The sequence below is a fragment of the Nicotiana sylvestris genome, chromosome 6, assembly GCF_000393655.2.
Source record: "Nicotiana sylvestris chromosome 6, ASM39365v2, whole genome shotgun sequence".
NCBI lineage: Eukaryota > Viridiplantae > Streptophyta > Magnoliopsida > Solanales > Solanaceae > Nicotiana > Nicotiana sylvestris.
The window spans coordinates 191,546,204-191,565,518 of NC_091062.1; the positions used below are offsets into that span (position 1 = coordinate 191,546,204).

The window sequence follows — 19,315 nt, forward strand, 5'->3', positions numbered from 1 at the left end:
TACGTTTGGCGTAATGAATATAAGATAATTGTTACCTCTTAAAATTCGTTTAAGTGTTGTAATAATATCATCTATTTCCGAATTTTCATTAAGTGAAGTCATGATTAAAATATCAAGGTAGGGAACATGGCATAAAATGGGCCATTAATTACATCCCGTAATATTGTTAGCTAAATGTAAAGTAGAATGGAAGTATCAATAAATTACATTATTAGTATATTTTAACAAAAATCTGATTTTTGTTTAGATTAATATAAGTTGTATGTTCATATATGGCATGATGATGAGTATATATATAATCATATGTGGAAGGTGAGTTGATACAATATTAGGAATGGTTCAAACGTACAACTATATTGCATGTGATGTAATTTTATTGAATCAATTTGTATAATAGTTCTCTTTCTTATCAACTTGACTCTTATCTTCTATTGCAAACATTAACCAAACCATTATAACTTTGGATTAAAAACAATTAATGTAGAAGGTGATTAGGTTTATAGATTATAACATTTTTTTAGCATTCGCTTCAAATAGAACAATGAAAATTCTTCAAAAATATCACTTCCTTACATCCATTCTTTCCCAATTTTTATACGTAATTTGCATGTTGTCTATTTGGGTAGGCAAATATTGTATTCACTAAATGGTAGTATTAATCACGTTTATTTTTACTCCACAAATTCGAACGGTTTGAGGAATATAATTCATGCGCGAAAAACATAAATTGCGATCAACGTCCAATAAATTGTAAATTCTTTTTAAGGAATTTAGAGACTAAAAGAATATTTATTTCTCATGATGTTCACATAAAAATACGTGGATATAATAAACAATTTGTAAACAAATTTATACTACCATCAAGAATATTTTTGTGATTAGGGATACGTTCGCGTAACCTAATTATATTTCTAAAGGCAATTCGGATTATGCGTTCGCGCAACTTCGATCGAATATTTAATAAAAGGGATTTCTCGGAGAATATCATTATTAATTTCATAAAAACCCGAGATGTGAGGTTCACTACTTAATTATACCAAAAGGGCGAATGTTCTTGATTTTATTTAAAGCATAATTTCGAAAATAATTATTTTAATAAAAATATTATCTATATTATTGTGTACACGTGCGCGTGACACAACTCCGCATGTTTTAAAAAATATAATTTATAAAATGAATACACGTACGCATGATTCGATTCGAAGAAGGGTCTTTAATTATAAACTATCTAAATAGAAGCGGTAATAATAAAATCATGCAATAAAAATGTATTTAACAAATCAAAATAATCAAGCCAAATATAACAGTTGAGCGACCGTGCTAGAACCACGGAACTCGGGAATGCCTAACACCTTCTCCCGGGTTAACAGAATTCCTTATCCGGATTTCTGGTTCGCAGAATAATAAACAGAGTCATATTCTCCTCGATTCAGGGATTAAAATTGGTGACTTGGGACGCCTTAAAATTCCCAGGTGGCGACTCTGAAACAAACAAACAAATCCCGTTTCGACTGTCCTTTAATTGGAGAAAACTCCCTACGCACCCTCGCGGGGGCGGAAAAAGGAGGTGCGACAGCTACTTCTTCAAATCATGCAGAGATAATAGCCATTCACGAAGCAAGTCGAGAATGCGTTTGGTTAAGATCTATAACTCAACACATTCAGCAAACATGTGGTCTTTCTTCGAAAGAGAATATTCCAACAATATTGTATGAAGACAATGCTGCATGCATAGCTCAATTGAAAGGAGGATATATCAAAGGAGATAGAACAAAACACATTTCACCGAAATTCTTTTTCACTCATGATCTTCAGAAGAATGGTGAAATAGATGTACAACAAGTTCGTTCAAGTGATAATTTGGCTGATCTGTTCACTAAGGCATTACCAACCTCAATATTTGAAAAGCTGATATATAAGATTGGAATGCGTCGTCTTCGAGACATTAAGTGATTTTTCATCAGGGGGAGTAACTACACGCTGCACTCTTTTCCTTAACCAAGATTTTGTCCCACTGAATTTTCCTGGTAAGGTTTTTAATGAGGCAGCAAGCAATGCATATTATAAATAACTATGTACATCCCAATATTTTTTTTGTAAGTTTTTAATGAGACACATTATCTTACATGAACATCCAAGGGGAGTGTTATGAATAGTTTGTACATTGGATACTACTTTGGATACTACATTGGATACTACGTTGGATGCTACATTGGATGCCCATGTTGTGAATAACTTAAAGATTAAATTTCCTATTTTATGTCCATCATCTTTACTTTTTATGCCTATAAAAGGCCATGTAATTGCACTGAAAAATTACACCAAAGTGAAAGAAGAAAACACTTCTCCATTCTCTCTATCTCTTCTTGTTTACATTTTACTGCATTGCTTTTATTTTATAACAAATAAGATATATTGACATGCACTTTATTAGAGGGCAAAAAAAAGTGATGACGCAAAACAGAAATAATAAAACTTGACGGGCTTTCCTTGAGGATTCTTGAAAAGTTTGGGGATGAAAGTTGAAGCTGGAGAGTATATTCACTCTCCCTTGAGCGCGTGACGATACCAAGCAAAGTATCACAATTCAATCAATCAATCAAAACCCTTCGTTGGATCTCTCCTAGTTGCAGAGTTTATAGACGCACAAAAGACATGCTCAGCTGAGAATATCACCGAAGCTCACAAAAAACAGGTGGCGGCGGAGGTGGCGCGTGGCTATTGTTTGAATACCAAAGCGGAGATGCCGGAACATCCTGCTACTGACTTATCAGCCACCGACAATATTGGAACCGTCAAACGTTATGCCCCTCCCAATCAGCGGTATTCATAATGATTTCTATATATGTTCCCTGTTTCTAATTCCGGACTTGCTTTACTGACTTGCTAAATTTGGACGTGTTTTTATTGAATTGATATCGTCTGATCTTTTCCTTTTTACCAGGAATCGTTCACTCGGTAGGCGAAAATCTGGAGGAGGTAACTAGTTTTGATATAGCTACAAGTAGAATTTTTTAGCTACTTAGGTATTATTTTCTGTTAATTGAGATTATGTTAAGCTTAATGCGTTAATTTACATGTAATATACTGTTATGATCAAGACTAATATCATGTACAAATTTATAAATAAACTACTAGAAAGCTAGTTGTAGCTCTCATGATGAGTACCGTGTTCATCTTATATGGCTAATCCTTTCTTTTTTCTCCAATGTAGTATGTATTAACATTTAACAGTGTTTTTGAAATATCTGATGGTGTGATTAAATGGTGATGGTACATAAAAAACTGTCTGTGGATAGCAACAAGTTTGACACTGGAAAGTTTGGAAACAATTGTGTTAGATGAATTTACTCTGGAGGAATACAGGGTCCTGGAAAACAGCTCGTTTCCGATAAAATCGGCTAATACTAGTGACGTGAGGATGCATTATAAGGTTGTTTGGATACCAGCTGCTAATTGGTGGAAACTAATCTTTTATTCTAGCACTTTAAAGTTGATTGCTTGAACTTAACTCCAAATGTTGCTCTCTTCTTATTATTGTAGCATCAGCAAAACATGAAGCTCAATAGTTCTATTGATCTTTAGAATAGGAAGCCGTTTTCATTTTTCTTTTGGCTACAGGAGCCAGCGTACTGGATTTTATAAGCTTTCCTAAGGACTGTCTGTTATCGCATGTCTTTAGCTATTATCAACTAGTAGAGCTGAACCTTCTTTAAGGTTATACATGGTAGATTAGTGGACACCAAAAAGATGAGCCAATGTCCGTTCGCTGGGGGAACATGGAAGGGTGAATAACCTCCTAAAATCTGAGTTGAGCTATTGACATAGAATAAAACTTAAAACGAGTGTGGTACTCTCAGCTGGTTAACTAGCTTTATTTGTGATGAATGGACTAACAAAGTAGGATGGTTAGTGTTCTTTGCGGATGGATAGTTGGCTGGATTTAGTCTTTCTAAACTAGAAATCTAGATCGACCTTTTTCTGATTGTTTATTTTATAGATCGACTCGAACGAGCTAACAGCTATGCTAGTGATGGAGAGAAGAACCAAATCAGTGCCTCTAGTTCTGTATCTACTGTAGCTGATGCAAGTGGTGTCAATCGAGCGAATGAGTATCCTCCAACAAGGTTAATACCGCTACAAGGATGTGGTACAAGCGAAGCTTTTCAGCTACTAAATGATCGTATGTTTCTTAGATCAAACCATGACTCCTACTTTTATCAATTCTATTATCTATTTAATCACTTTGATCTCAATTACATTGTCATACCTTAAATATCTCTTTCAGTGTTCCCTTTCTCTGATGCCTTTTCGTGCCATTTGGTTATTCAGATTCAATTCTTTTTTACTGTTCAGTCTTGTTTGTGTGTATAATATTTTGCTTTGTATATTCTTTCATTCTCTCTGTCATCAACACCAATGTTGAGCTCCCTATGGATGCTGAATTCGTTCAGTGAAGTATTGGAGATCAATGGTGATTTGGCTTTTGATGTGATTCTTCCATCATTTGTGAGTGTGTACTGGTGCTTTTCCAATTATTTTCTTTACTTTAGCCTGTTTTTCGTACCAATCCTTGTGGACCTAATAGTTGAAAAAGACAATGTACATCTCAAAGAGTAGTAGACTTTATAACATTTGAAATAGTGGAATCCCCTCGGTTCAGTCTTTGGCGTGTCACTTCTTCCATTGAATTATCTCATCTTGCATGATCCTTTTGATGAAAAGCTTACCATTTCAACTTACTTGAGGTGATTTGAAGTGAAAGTTGTCATTGCGCAGAGTACTATCATATGTGTTGTTTTGTAATATAACATTTTGATGCACAGTCCCTGTCATCCTCGTTTCACAATACGAAGCCTGACTTTGTGTATATCAAGAAAACAACCATTTTTTTCATTTACTTTGTATATATTGAGGAAATGGCCAATTAATCAGGTTTAACTGCTGCTTCTGGCTATAAGAAACTGTCAACAAATAAAACAACAACAACAAAACCTCAATCCCATGTTAGTTTGTGTAAGTTATATGAATCTTCACTAGTCATTTTGCTCCACTGAGACTTGGTCTGAAGAAACTGTCAGCAATAGCCACAAAAAAAGAAAGATAAAAGAAATTGCAAAAAGCTTCAAAACTTCAAGCGCGGGCGGTGTAACACCAAAGTAACATCATGCGCATTAGACAATTCTAGATGTGTTTACCGCAAAAAAAGAAAATTCTAAATGTTCCATTTTCCCCTTGGACCTACAGATCTGCATGAAATTGAGCTCTGAACCATATATTCTTTGGCTTCCCTAGTTCAGAAAAGCTTCAAATTAACTAGGTAGATGGGGAGACCTGTAACTGTTTAAAGGCTTTGGATGGGCCAGAGGAGGTGCACCAAGAAAGAGGTCGACCTGTCATACTAACATGCTGACTTCAGCAGTCCCTGGGGAGAAGACAGCTCAAAACTCTACTAAGCGTGGGGTATGACGGGGAGAGCTGAAACTGTTTATATATTTTGGTGATATTCTTTGTAATGAAATTTTGGTAATTTGTTAACCAGCTTTCAGGCTTGTGCATTAAAATCGGTATGATGCCTCTAGTCACTATGATCAAGAAGTCACAAGTGAGAATGATAATGAAGTTTCCTCTTTTTTGATAGGCTGGGCAGCTGCTCTGAATGCTCACAACAATTTACCAGATGATTCTCTTGGTAAGAGTTAAAGAATTCCCTTATGCTAATCAATCTGATTTCTTCCTTGATTTTCAGTGGTTTTCTTTAATATACATGGGAATTTACTCAGGAATACCTTTTGCCACCTTTCGCAATTTGAATTGTTGTTAGAACTGAATATTTTGTGTAAAATCTATATTCACTACATAATGTATCCATTCGTGCTTCTTTCAAAGTAAACTTTATTTACTCTGAATCAAGTCTGGATGGTATGTTGAACACTTTTAAGCCTGGAATGAGTCTGAGTTTTGTTTTGTAAATACCATGCACCTCCTGGGTGGTTTAAAAGTAATAAAGTTGACCCTTATTCATCCACAAAAATAAAAGTGTTAAACACTTCTAAGGCTATGAATGTCTTCTCTAGGATAGTTGAATCCTTTTGTGTACAAAGTTCATGCCGGTAGTAACGCGCAGTTTCAATGGCCTGGATTTTATCCTTTGTCATCTAATATAGTAAGTAGTAATGCCAAGTTTTGATGTCCTTGAGTCTAAACTATCTTGAGAGCAATTAGATGGATTTGCATTTCCCAAAGGATATCATTCTACCACTTTGATTTGAGTTACTTCTCTGTACTGTCAGCACATTCTTGTGAAATTGCAGGAAGTGATGCTTTTGTTGTGGTAGTTCTCATTGTTGAAGGAGTGCAGAAATTATTTAATTTCTATAATCTGTTTTTGGGTTTAAATATCAATAAAATAATCTGTTTATGAGTTGATTGACTTTGGATCAATGGTATATTGCTAACTAAGATTTAATGACTGTGTCAATGGGCGTAGATCAGAAAGAACTCCCAGGAGACGTCGAGCATAAGTGAATCTCTCACTTCTAGTTGCTGTGAAATTATATGATTTCTCCAATTATCATTAAGAAAAACAAAAAAGATCATTTCTCCATCTTCTCCTCTAGTCGCAACTAATTTGGCTATCTTTCTGTTTACCCAGAAAGGCCAGTCATGTACATGAAAAGATCACCCTGGGGGCACGCAATGCTTCCACATCAAGTAAGAAGCAGTCTACTGATTCTCTCCCCCTTCCCCTCCTCGGTGTCATCTCTCCATAAATACTGACATTCATCTTTTGCCTTCAGTTAATGTCACAAGCAGGAGCTGGATCTTCTACTGGGCCACACAAGGATTTTTTGAACGAACTTCGGCTGGCAATGCTCAGTGCAAATGCCATTTCTGATGCCTAATTATTACCCATCAAGTGTACAAAACTAAGTTATGCAGTTTCAGTCTTTCAGGAATTTTTGCACTGCAATGTGTTAGATACCTCTAGTAAGCTATCATCAATGCTGAATAACTACTTGATATTTAATCTGTTTGAGAAAGACAATGTGTATTCATTACATTGGCAATTCTGCACCCTTCCACATTTCTGGCTTTCACGTTATATGCTGCACTAGTGATTCTCCGATGAATGCGACTTCTAATATGCCTCTGATGTTAGTATAGATGTGTTTAAATAGATGAGAAGAACCCTACAACTGCGTCAACAGCATTTAAAAATACAACTCGTTGGTAAATGCAGTTTGTGGAATAATGGTACTTCATACTGATGACAAGTGCAAGAAATAGTAGACATTGTAAACTAAATATTTTAATTCATTGAACATTAAGCTGGCGGAATATATACAAAAAACCCTACCTCAGCTTAGTGACAGCACTAGATTTATTAAGAGGAACTAAAATCTAAACTGTTTTGCAGAATCTAGCACTATTATCATACATCTGAGGAGGTCTGACTGATAGAGGTTGTTTTTTATTCCTCGACTCGAGACCTCAGTGATGGATTGTACCACAGTTTTACAATCTCAATCACATGGATGTAAGTGTTAGCTAAACCCCATTTGGAGAGAGGTTTCTGCAGCCATGTACAGACTCTGGTGATCCTATAGTAAAGCCATCATCAGTTGGATGGTTAGAACCATCTCTAGCAGCCTTTTGTGCTTTCTTCTTTTTCACCTTCTCAGCCCATTCTATAAGGCAAGCTTGAACATGATCATCAAACATTGACTTCTTATAGTGACTGCCCATCTATAATTTCATGTCGAAAAAAAGAAAAATAATTTAGGAGGACATAAAGGTCTAAGTTTCGAGTTTAAGTTATGTATACTATCGTCCGTCAATGTAAGAGTTTTTTACATTATCAGGTCATTTTTACCTGTTGTAGCAGGCAACCTATTTTATTTTCAAGATTACAATTCTCACATTTTATGGAAGCTTACCTGTACATATCCTTTGGGTGACCACATAATGTAAAAAAATTCTTTACGCTGATGGTGTGTATAACTTAAACTCTTAGGGGTCATTTGGTTGGAAACAAGTTATCCCAAGATTAATTATCCCAGGATTCGTTATCCCGGGATTAGTTATTCCACCCTTCCATAGGGATAAAAAACACTACAATCCGGGGGTAACTAATCCCGGGATTAGTTATACCACAATTTTATCCCAACCAAACATGGGCTAAGCTCAACTCAAATTTAAACCCGGGATTAATTATTCCTTATCCCTCATACCAAACGAGCCCTTAAGTTTCATAAATGGAATTCAAACTTCTTGCATTAACTGTCTGAGTAAAAACTCACCTGTGTAACTAAAGCATAAAGTGGCAATGTACTATAGCTGCATAAAACCTGAATGAACACCCTGAAAAAGATGGAAAAAACCTTCAAATATGAACACACTGATAAATCAGATATAATAAGGAAACTGAAAGAAAAAGGTCAAGAAATGCAAGAAAATTTGCCCTAAAGAGTGAAATATAAACTGTGGGAGTTATAAGGTATAGCTGATAAGAAGTATAGCAATCTACCCTATGACAAGCCGAGGGGCGACAAACACGTATTTTCCCATTATGCAGGAGTAAAAGCCATATTGGAACTACGGAGATAAAAAGAAAAACAATGAAATTAGAAGAGAGCATTTAACTGTAATAAACACTGAATTGACAGGTTGTGTTTGATTAGCTTACCAAAATCCAGAAGAAAAATGCTATTTCAAAAGCATTTTGGAAGAGAATAAAATGTATCAAGAAGAGGACGATTTGAGGGCGATCGAACCAAAAGTGACTATCAGAAGGTTGTACAACCAATTCACCTTCTACTGCTACATGTTTCTCAGCAATTTCATGAGCCAACTGTATAATCACATGCTCCAACTTTGTGCCCACAGCAAGCAAAAGCTGAAAAACATGAAATGAAGAACGAAAAGGGAACAGAAATCAAGTCAGGTTGTTGCTGCAGCACAAGTCTTGTAGTGTAAAACCAAAACCAAACAGCAAATAACACACATGTAAGGAAAAGAAAAACTTTTCATGTTTAACGCTCATTATAATGATTTAAGGCTCGAGACAGATGTTGACTAGTATTTTGATCATGACTTGAACATAAGTACCAGGCAATTATCAGGAAAGGTGATCATGTCCTGAATATTAAATCATAAAATTCTGATAAATAATTCATAGCTTCGGAGATTAGGCGTTTTCATAAATTAACGGCTTGTTTGGATGGTTGTTACCTGTTGTATTGTATCTGTTGCGGAAGCCAAATGTATATAGTGTGAATGAGTCACAACTACTATACCAAAATTTATGGTAGCCACTAAATAATAAATAAGACAATAATACAACAAGAAAATGAACACCAGAATTTACGAGGTTCGGCCAATTTTGCCTACTTCCTCGGATACAACCAATATTTTATTTCACTCTAAAATACAAGTGAAATAATACTAAAGAAAGAAGATACAAATGCCTTAAGAAGATGAGAAAACAAATGAGAGGTGTGTCTTAATCCTAAACATTAGGTCTCCTTTTATAGGAAAAAATCTCATCCAAAATTGTCACCCACCGATGTGGGACTTTTGACAATTTCAACAAATCTCCACCTTGGCAAAATTCCACACCTTCAATTTTCTCTTAATAACAAATTTTGATTGTGTCTTCATCTTCAATCTTTAGTGTTCAACAATGTTGATCAAATCTAAACAATGTTAAAACTTGACCGCAGCCACCACTTTTGTCATCATATCAGCAGGATTCTCCGTAGTATGAATTTTCTTCACCGTGACTCCACCTTCTTCTATGATTTCTCGTACGAAATGATACCGAACATCAACGTGCTTCGTCCTCGCATGATAAACTTGGTTCTTCGCTAATTGAATAACACTTTGACTATCACAAAAAATTGTGATACTTTTTTGTCCACTACCAAGCTCCTTTAGCAAACCCTGAAGCCAAATTGCCTCCTTCACAGCCTCTGTAATAGCCATGTACTCTGCCTCTGTTGTAGACAAAGCAAGTGTTGACTGTAAAGTAGACTTCCAACTAACTGGTGCCTTTGCAAAAGTAAACACATAACCAGTAGTTGATCTTCGTTTGTCCAGGTCAGCCGCAAAATCTGAGTCACAATATCCAACTACAGACTGATTGTATTCCTGCTCAAAAACTAACCCAACATCTGTAGTATTATGAATATACCATAGAATCCACTTCACAGCTTGACAATGCTCCTTTTCTAGATTATGCATATATCTGCTAATAACTCCAACAACTTGTGAAATGTCAGGTCTCGTACAGACCATTGCATACATCAAGCTACCAACAACATTTGCGTATGGTACCTTTGACATATACTCTCGTTCAGCTTCATCTTTTGGCGACATAGTAGTACTTAGCTTAAAATGGGGAGCAAGTGGAGTACTAACTGGCTTAGTCTTTTCATCTATGCCAAAACGTTGTAGTACTCTTTTCAAATATTCTTTCTGAGATAAACAGAGTTTCTTTGAACGTCTATCTCTTATTATCTCCATGCCAAGAATTTTCTTTGCCTCACCCAGATCCTTCATCTCGAACTCCTTCTTCAGTTAAATCTTCAACTTATCAATTTCTTCCGAATTTTTGGAAGCTATCAACATATCATCAACATATAGGAGAAGATATATAAAGGAACCATCTTTAAGCTTGCGCAAATACACACAATAATCGTACTTGCTTCTCTTGTACCCTTGCAGCAACATAAACTTGTCAAATCATTTGTACCATTGGCTAGAAGATTGTTTCAATCCGTACAACAATTTTTCAAGTTTGCACACCATATTTTTCTTTCCAGCAACTTTGAATCCTTCTGGCTGAGTCATGTAGATTTCCTCCTCCAAGTTTCCATGTAAAAACACAATTTTTACATCCATCTGAACTAGTTCCAAATCCAACTGTGCTACCAAAGCCAACATAATTTTAATGGAGGAATGTTTTACAACTGGAGAAAATACTTCATTGTAATCAATTCCCTCCTTTTGAGCATATCATTTGGCCACCAATCTTGCTTTGTAGCGAATATCTTCTTGGTTAGGAAATTCTTCTTTCTTTGCAAATACCAATTTGCACCCAATTGCTTTCTTTCCCTTCTGGAGATTGGCCAATCTCCATGTATGATTCTGATAAATGGACTGTATTTCATCATTCATGGCTATTCTCTACTTATCTTCTTCTGAATTTTGGACTTCATCTTTATAAGTGGTAGGAACATCATCAGCTACAATTGAGGCGGCACAAGCAACCGTCCCTATAAGACGAATAGGTTTTGTTATTGTCTTTTTTGGCCTGCTAGTTGCAATTGATTCAAGTTGTTGTTGAGGTTCCTGAGTTGGAATCTCCCTCTCTACTGGCTCTTCTTCTAGAGGATAATCTTCATTTGTTTCCTCCTCTGCTTCTTGTGTAGGAAAAGTAAATTTTTCCTCAAACTCCACCTGCTTAGAAGCACCCTCATTTTGTTTGGTATCTTCTGTTACCTTATTTACCATAGTAGATTCATCAAAGGTAACATCCCTGCTGAATATTACTTTCTTTGTCATAGGACACTATAAGCGATATCCTTTGACTCCAGAAGTAATTCTCATAAAAATAGCCTTCTTTGTCCTTGGATCCAATTTTGACTCTGTCACATGATAATATGCAGTTGAGCCAAACACGTGCAAAGAGTCATAATCTACAACAGGCTTTCCATACCATTTTTCAAATGGTGTTTTGCCATCAATAGCAGCAGATGGTAGACGATTAATGAGGTGACATGCATATGTAATTGCCTCAGCCCAAAATTCTTTGCCCAAGCCAGCATTGGACAACATACACCGTACCTTCTCCAGCAAGGTCCGGTTCATACGTTCTGCCACTCCATTCTGTTGTGGTGTATGTCTAACAGTGAAGTGTCGGACGATGCCATCATTTTCACAGACCTTATTGAAATGATCATTTTTGTATTCACCTCCATTGTCTGTGCGAATACACTTGATCCTCCTGCCTGTTTGATTCTCCACCATCGTCTTCCATTTGAGAAAAATTCCCAGCACTTCATCTTTGTTTTTCATTGTATACACCCACACTCTTCGAGAAAAATCATCAACAAAGGTTACAAAATAGTGCTTCCCACCCAATGAAGGTGTTTTGGAAGGACCCCAAACATCAGAGTGTACATAATCCAAAATGCCTTTAGTATTATGGATCGCTGTACCAAATTTAACCCTTGTCTGTTTCCCTTTGACACAATGCTCACAAAACTCCAAGTTGCAAGCCTTTACTCCTTTTAACAATCCTTGATCTGATAGAGTTTTCAAGGATTTTCCTCCAGCATGTCCCAAGCGCATGTGCCATAGCTTGGTTGCTTCTGCCTCTTTGTCGTCACTGGATGTCACTGTCGCTGTCCCAATAACTGTACTGCCACGATAGCGGTACATATTATTATTCTTCCGATTAGCCTTCATTACCACTAGTGCACCGGAGCATACTCTCATCACTCCATTTTCTGCAATGATTTTGAACCCTTTTGATTCTAGGGCTCCCACAGAGATGAGATTCTTCTTCAAATCCGGTACATATCGAACATCTATCAATGTTCTGATCATTCCATCATGGTTCCTTAATCGTATTGAACCAATGCCATATGAGGTAAGAGGGCTGTTATCCGCTGTGTGGATGACTCCATATTCTCCTTCTTGAAATTCCACGAACCAGTCCCTGTTGGGACACATATGATAGCTACAAGCCGAGTCCATCAACCATATGTCTGATGATGTTGATGACTCTGTTGTAACTAATGAGAAGTCTGAATCATCACAATCAGCTACATTTGAATCCATAATGGCCTTTCCATTGTTATGTTTGGCCTTATTCTTCAACTTCGGACAGTCTTTCTTCCAGTGCCCTTTTTCTCGACAAAAGGCACATTCATCTTTGCTGGGTCTGGATCTTGACTTGGATCTTCCCTTCTTTGTCCTCGTTTGATTTTGAGGACGACCCCTCACAAATAGTGCTTCTCCTTCTCCGCCCTTCTGTTTTTCTCGCTTTCTTTGTTCATAGCTGTACAAAGCCGAACAAACTTCTCTGAGAGAAACTTCGTCATTTCCATGGAGTAGAGTAGTTTCAAGGTGCTCGTACTCATCAGGAAGTGACGCCAACAACATCAAGGCCAAGTCACCATCATCATAAGTTGTATCCATATTTTGCAAATCTGTGACCAACTTATTGAAACTGGTGATATGTTCATTCATCGTGGTACCAGGAACATAGGTGAAGTGAAACAGTCTCTTCTTCATGTACAATTTATTTTGACTATTTTTCTTCAAAAATTTATCCTCCAGTGCTTTCCATAATTTACTTGCAGAAGTTTCCTTTGTGTATGGATATTTCTGCTCTCTAGCAAGGTAGGATCGAATGGTACCGCAAGCAACACGGTTGATAATTCTCCAATCTTCTTCTCCAATAACATCTGGTTTCTTTTCTTCAATGGCCAGATCTAGCCCTTGTTGAAAAAGGACATCTAGAACCTCGCCTTGCCACATCCCAAAATGTCCGGACCCGTCAAAAATTTCTACCGCAAATTTCGCATTTGACACAATTCTTGTCATAAGCGAAGATGCCAATGATGACGTATTGTTGACACTTGATGTAGATTCTTCTTGTTTATTGTCTCCCATCTTTGACACAAATATTATTTAATAGCTGACGACACAAATCAAGATTATTTCCTTTCTGGTGTGGAAGATCAGACTAAGCTGCAACCACAGAGCATACTCAGACAGAACCTTGACTCAGTTACCAAGATAAATCTTTTCTGATGTGGAAGATCAGACTATGCTGCAACCACAGAGCATACTTAGACAGTACCTTGGCTCTGATACCAATTGTTGCGGAAGCCAAATGTATATAGTGTGAATAAGTCACAACTACTATACCAAAAATTATGACAGCCACCAAATAATAAATAAGACAATAAAACAACAATAAAGGGAACACCAGAATTTACGAGGTTCGGCTAATTTTGCCTACTCCTCGGACACAACCAATATTTTATTTCACTCCAAAAATACAAGTGAAATAATACTAAAGAGAGAAGATACAAATGCCTTAAACAGATGAGAAGGCAAATGAGAGGTGTGTTTCAATCCTAAACATTAGGCCTCCTTTTATAGGAAAAAATTTCCATCCAAAATTGTCACCCACCGATGTGGGACTTTTGACAATTTCAATAGTATCGTCTTGTTAACTAAAATACTATGTTTGTTTTGATTGTTACTTAAAATTTTATTATATCGCATCGCTAAATACGTCGTTGCTTAACGGCGAAAAGTGTCACTTTATCGAACGACCAATTTGGTGTGGCCGCGTCGTTACCTTATTTTTTCTCTCATCTTGCCCTTCCTCACTATTAAATAATCATATTTTATTATTTACCCTACCTTTTATAAAATAATTCTACCTTGTACCTTAATTTTTCTTTATAAATTGCAAGTTTATTCTTTATATTGTTGGTGCATGATATCATGAAACGACGACAAATAATGCAATCTATCCATTCACTGTATACATCAAAATGACACAATACAATACAAAACAAAACTATACGATACATTATGAAACGATACATAACCATCCAAACAAGCTGTAAATCAAAGCTCAAAACATTGGAAAAGTTTATGTTGGGGGTCACTCACAATGAAAGGAATGAAAGCAATCCAGAAATAGGTATGCCAACCTGCAAAAGCATAATTATGTCTCAAGGCGAACAGTACAAATGAAATCATAACAATGGCAAGGTGAACATGTCTATTGGAAGTTTAAACTGGCATACCATTAATATTAAGCAACAAGAAGAGGATTACGAATATCCAGAGATACCAACTACAACAAACAAAAGCAAAGAGTAACAGTTAATTTGAAGAACCAGCAATGAGAAAGAATGATTTAAACTCTTTTTAAGAGCTGAAGAGGAAAACGTTAACGAGCTATAGCATCATCCTGTCACTTATACCTGATACCGACAACTGTCCTGAAATCGTCTTCCAGTGCTCGTATCATGTACCTGTGAAAATTGAATCTTGGATTTCCCCTGCAATGTGTCTACACAAGGAATATGCTTTTACTATATCATAAGCAAAGTAAAAGCGCGCACAAAATACATGGTAAAACAAGAAGCCAGTCACAACTTAATCTGGCAAAAAAAACATAGTTACCGTTATGAATCCCAAACGAAGTGCTCTATAGTCTTCCTTGTTGACAGAAGCATAAAATTGCTTAAAGAAAGAATGCTGCAAATTTTCACCAAAGCTAAGTAAGTAGTACACTTTGACAATCATATAGAAGTAACTTTACACATGTCCTCCGACTTCTTTATATTTTTTTTCTTACTCATAAAACTACATATCTCAGTTTTCTCTTGTTCTTATCATTCAAGTTAGTTTTGAAATTTCAACACAACTCAATATCTCAATCACGATGTTTGTCACAAATAAGGACCTATACTTGCTAAATTCAAATTGTCCGCCATGCTTCAACATTTAATGTCCTACTTAATTTGGTTTTATGCTAATATATTGCCATTTTAAACCAACCAAAGCATATATTGACAACAAAAAATTGAAATTTGAGTTATTAGCATCATGAAACAGAACTCAGATACTAATCAGGATAGGAGAAAAACGAGTAGAAATGGGCATCTATGCACATAAACATAGACGAATAGTCTATCCCACCTTCACTAGCATAGATTTACGATATTTTTCTTTTCTATTTGCACCGATAAAATTTCAACCAGAAATAAACCATTTCTGAACTAAGATATTTGAGGAAAATCTTGACAGTGACAGAAGGATACATTATTTATTTCGATCCCAAGTATAAAAGACTTAACATATAGACTCTCCATAGCCTAAAATTACGTAAAGACCTTGAACTCTCTGAGAATTATATAATTGACATAAAATCATGTTGTACGCTAACTATTAGATTCTATACATACTACAAAGGAAGGCTTTTTTGCATGCGTACAAGTACTATAATGTGATATTGTTTTCCTGAGAATGGCCAACATACTTATTAGGGAAGGAAGGCGCTTACCACCCAACCTAAAATGGCTGATTGTTTACCAATACCCTGAAACCGATTCCTGATGAAATCATGTTCCTGGACATGGGTAACTGATGGTCTCAGATGATCTGCAAAACGGCGCATAAATGTTTAAATTGGAAGAACTAATAACATACAGTCGAGACGTGATGCACAATGGAAGTAACATTATGTATACCATGCTCCGACTCATAATTATCTTTTACGATTGAATCCTCCCAGTACTTCCATTGACGTATCTATACCAATGTTAAAAAGATTACAGCTAGTCAGTTAGCCAAAATTGAAAAATAATTGAAGCAGAAGAGTTTAGTACTGACCTTTGCTCCTCCAAATACAATAGTCAGAACAGAGAAAGTCACATGCACAGTAGCTAAGACAAAGATAAAAATGTGAAGGTGATGCAACGCCTCAAGAGATAGTAACGGGACCTTATGCTGAAAAGAAAAATGAAAAGAATTATTAGTAAAATGCAACGCAAGATCGACTATCACAAAACTAAAGTTTGAAGTCATAGTCTACTATAAAAGGAAACATTGATATACATAGTTCAGAACCAGAATTTAACACTAGTATTTAGCTCTAGCAGCATCAAGAATTAACAAAAGCTAATTTTGACAGCCATTGGCATATCACTCAAGTGCAGTTAACACAATGTCTTACAAAGCTCGTGTTACTCTTAATCAATTAGAAGTTGGACCAACATTTTGGTTTGTTTTGGTACAATACAATGCAAGTAGACTGTGATGATGACGGAGGGCGGGCTGACGAGGGTCGGTCAAGTACGACTAGCAGGCTTCTAGGTTGGCAAGTTTCTGAAGAAGGGGTGCACATGTCACCTTAGGCGAATCCAATAATGGGAGAGGTAAGTGGAGAGCTTTATAAGTCATGACACAAGTTCACATGGTACACGCGCTTTTGAGGCTCAAGGTGGGTAGCCCGGAAGACAAATCCATGCGACCTAGGCCCAAAGCGGACAATACGTACTGTGAGCTTGGGACGTGACATAGACCTAGCAGGATTACTCAGAGTAGGAGAGATGCAATATAAATTCATGAAAGTTACAACACTATTTTCGTTCTTTGTATAGAAGTCGATCCCATAATTAACTTCTCTTTTATTAAGACAGATATCAGCAAAAGCAAAGTAAGTGGAAGTAAGCGGAAGATAAAAGCATTCGACTTGAGTACTTTGTGATGGCAGTAACCAACAGCAGCCGCTTCTTCTACAAGCAAATGGCGATGGTGATGTGAATGCGGACTAGCAGGAGTCGATTCATGTGGCAAAGATGAGTTAGCCTCCAACGATAACGAGCAAGGAAGTAAGTGTTTTACAACATCCTGATGCACACAGAATTTGACAATGCGACCTTGAAATACCGTTAACAGCAGGGATATAAACCCCAACAGCATCAACTCTGCACATTCACATTCACAAAACCAATTCATAAATGCAACAGTAAGACTTGTACTTCAAACCTATGTTGCTCGGACTCTCCGAAATTATTGCCGGGTGCATTGCGGCGTCATTTTGGAGAGTCCGCGCAACATAGCTTCAAACTAAAGAATATGAACTGATACAGTGATTGAGATAAAAGAGAGATTATAGAACCTTCTTTAACTTTCTGTAAGGCTTCATAAAGATGCTTCTGTTTCTTCTTCTTCAAATGCTGCACATAATATTAGCAAAATAAAGGAACTTTAGCAACTACAAAATAAGGCAAAGCAGCAATAAACAATATCAACAACGACAACAATTACGTTTCCAAGCCTAAACAAGTTTGAGTCTACTATATGCATTCCCTATATCATTTCATTCTACTTAATTTGGAACTATCCATAATCTGGAAAAAGAAAAGGAAAAATAAAATGGTGGAATCTTCAATTTGAAATTCAAATTAACTGCAGAGAAGGAAAGCAAAAGAGGGAAAAAAAAAATAAGATAATTACATAGAGATCCTATTTTATTATTGAAGAGGAGCCTTGGCGCAACTGGTAAAGTTGCTGCTATATGACCAGGAGGTCACGGGTTCGAGTCGTGGAAACAGCCTCTTGCAGAAATGCAGGGTAAGGCTGCAGACAATAGACCTTGTGGTCCGGCCCTTGCCCGAACCCCGCGTATAGCGAGGTCTTAATGCAATAGACCTTTGTGATCTGCTTCTTCTCCGGACACCGCGTATAACGGGAACTTAGTGCACCGAGCTGCCCTTCTTTCTTTAAATCCTATTTTTTATTATCTTTGTTATGCTGGTTTCTTAACATAAAGACAGAGTCAAACATGACAATCTTCTAGATGCAACGTGACAACAAATGTATATAAAATTAAAATGTATGTAAATTTTGATTGAAAAATGACTGAGACAGAAGGAAAAAAATTATTGAAAAATTGTCTGAATCTAAAAAATTGCAATTAGACCTTTCCAGTATAATGGAGGAAGCGCTCAAGAGCTAAAGAAATGGAAACAATGACGGTGCAAACAGCAGCAACAATCCACGTTGGTGTAAATTCCAATGATCCTTCTCCTTCATCTTCTCCACCTCCACTCATGTTTTTTTATTTTTAATTATCTTTTTCCAATCAAAATTATAACTGCTCCTCTCGTTAGTTGTTTCATGAAATGTGTAATAATTAAAGAAGGAAATTAAAAAACGAATCACACCCACAATAACAAGCGGGAGTGATTATAAAATGGAGAAATGATCAATAAAAGAAAGAACAAATTTGAAGGAAAATGGCAAAAATGTGCAAAAAAAAATCGGTTATATTTTCCTACAACTATGGTCTGCATGTTTTTGATGTGTTTAACTCTGTTTTCATGAAAATGATATTTGATTTGTCTTGTTTTTTTTGTGTGATGCTTATTAACGTAGGCATTAAATAATATAAATAAGAAAAGTGGCAGTTAAACATATTCCACTGCTATTAAATTAACAATGTCAAATATGAGCTCTTATTTAAAGTAAATAAATGGAATTTATACTTAATTTTAAAAATAATACATGTTATACTTTAATTACGCGATTATTGTCAACAGACAGATATTTAAATTGCCGAATGGTACAATGCGTTTTTGTTTTGGTGACGTGGGACATCGCATTTATATAGTCGATCACATCTTGCTTAGGATTGAGGCATAATTATTGTTGGTTATGAAACTCTACTTTTATCTTTTACAAATAGCGTATATAGCACATGAAATAA

At 36.2% G+C, this 19,315-nt stretch overlaps 2 protein-coding genes across 2 annotated transcripts; one reads left to right on the forward strand and one right to left on the reverse strand.

The window, feature by feature from the left end:
- Positions 1 to 2,611: 2,611 nt before the first annotated feature.
- Positions 2,612 to 7,087, forward strand: LOC104241230 (uncharacterized). Its single transcript, XM_009796150.2, has 6 exons — positions 2,612 to 2,823; positions 2,945 to 2,979; positions 4,001 to 4,183; positions 5,642 to 5,692; positions 6,656 to 6,714; positions 6,801 to 7,087. The coding sequence occupies exons 1-6, from the start codon at positions 2,744 to 2,746 to the stop codon at positions 6,903 to 6,905; spliced, it is 513 nt and encodes a 170-aa protein (XP_009794452.1). The 5' UTR covers positions 2,612 to 2,743; the 3' UTR covers positions 6,906 to 7,087.
- Positions 7,088 to 7,290: 203 nt separating this feature from the next.
- LOC104241228 (MLO-like protein 1) lies at positions 7,291 to 18,893 on the reverse strand. The gene is made up of 14 exons (XM_009796148.2): positions 18,530 to 18,893; positions 17,726 to 17,783; positions 17,305 to 17,531; positions 16,435 to 16,551; positions 16,293 to 16,353; positions 16,106 to 16,203; positions 15,223 to 15,297; positions 15,021 to 15,109; positions 14,841 to 14,890; positions 14,704 to 14,744; positions 8,690 to 8,899; positions 8,531 to 8,598; positions 8,304 to 8,364; positions 7,291 to 7,749 (listed from the first exon to the last, which is right to left on the reverse strand). The coding sequence occupies exons 1-14, from the start codon at positions 18,659 to 18,661 to the stop codon at positions 7,552 to 7,554; spliced, it is 1,485 nt and encodes a 494-aa protein (XP_009794450.1). The 5' UTR covers positions 18,662 to 18,893; the 3' UTR covers positions 7,291 to 7,551.
- Between the last annotated feature and the right edge of the window lie 422 nt (positions 18,894 to 19,315).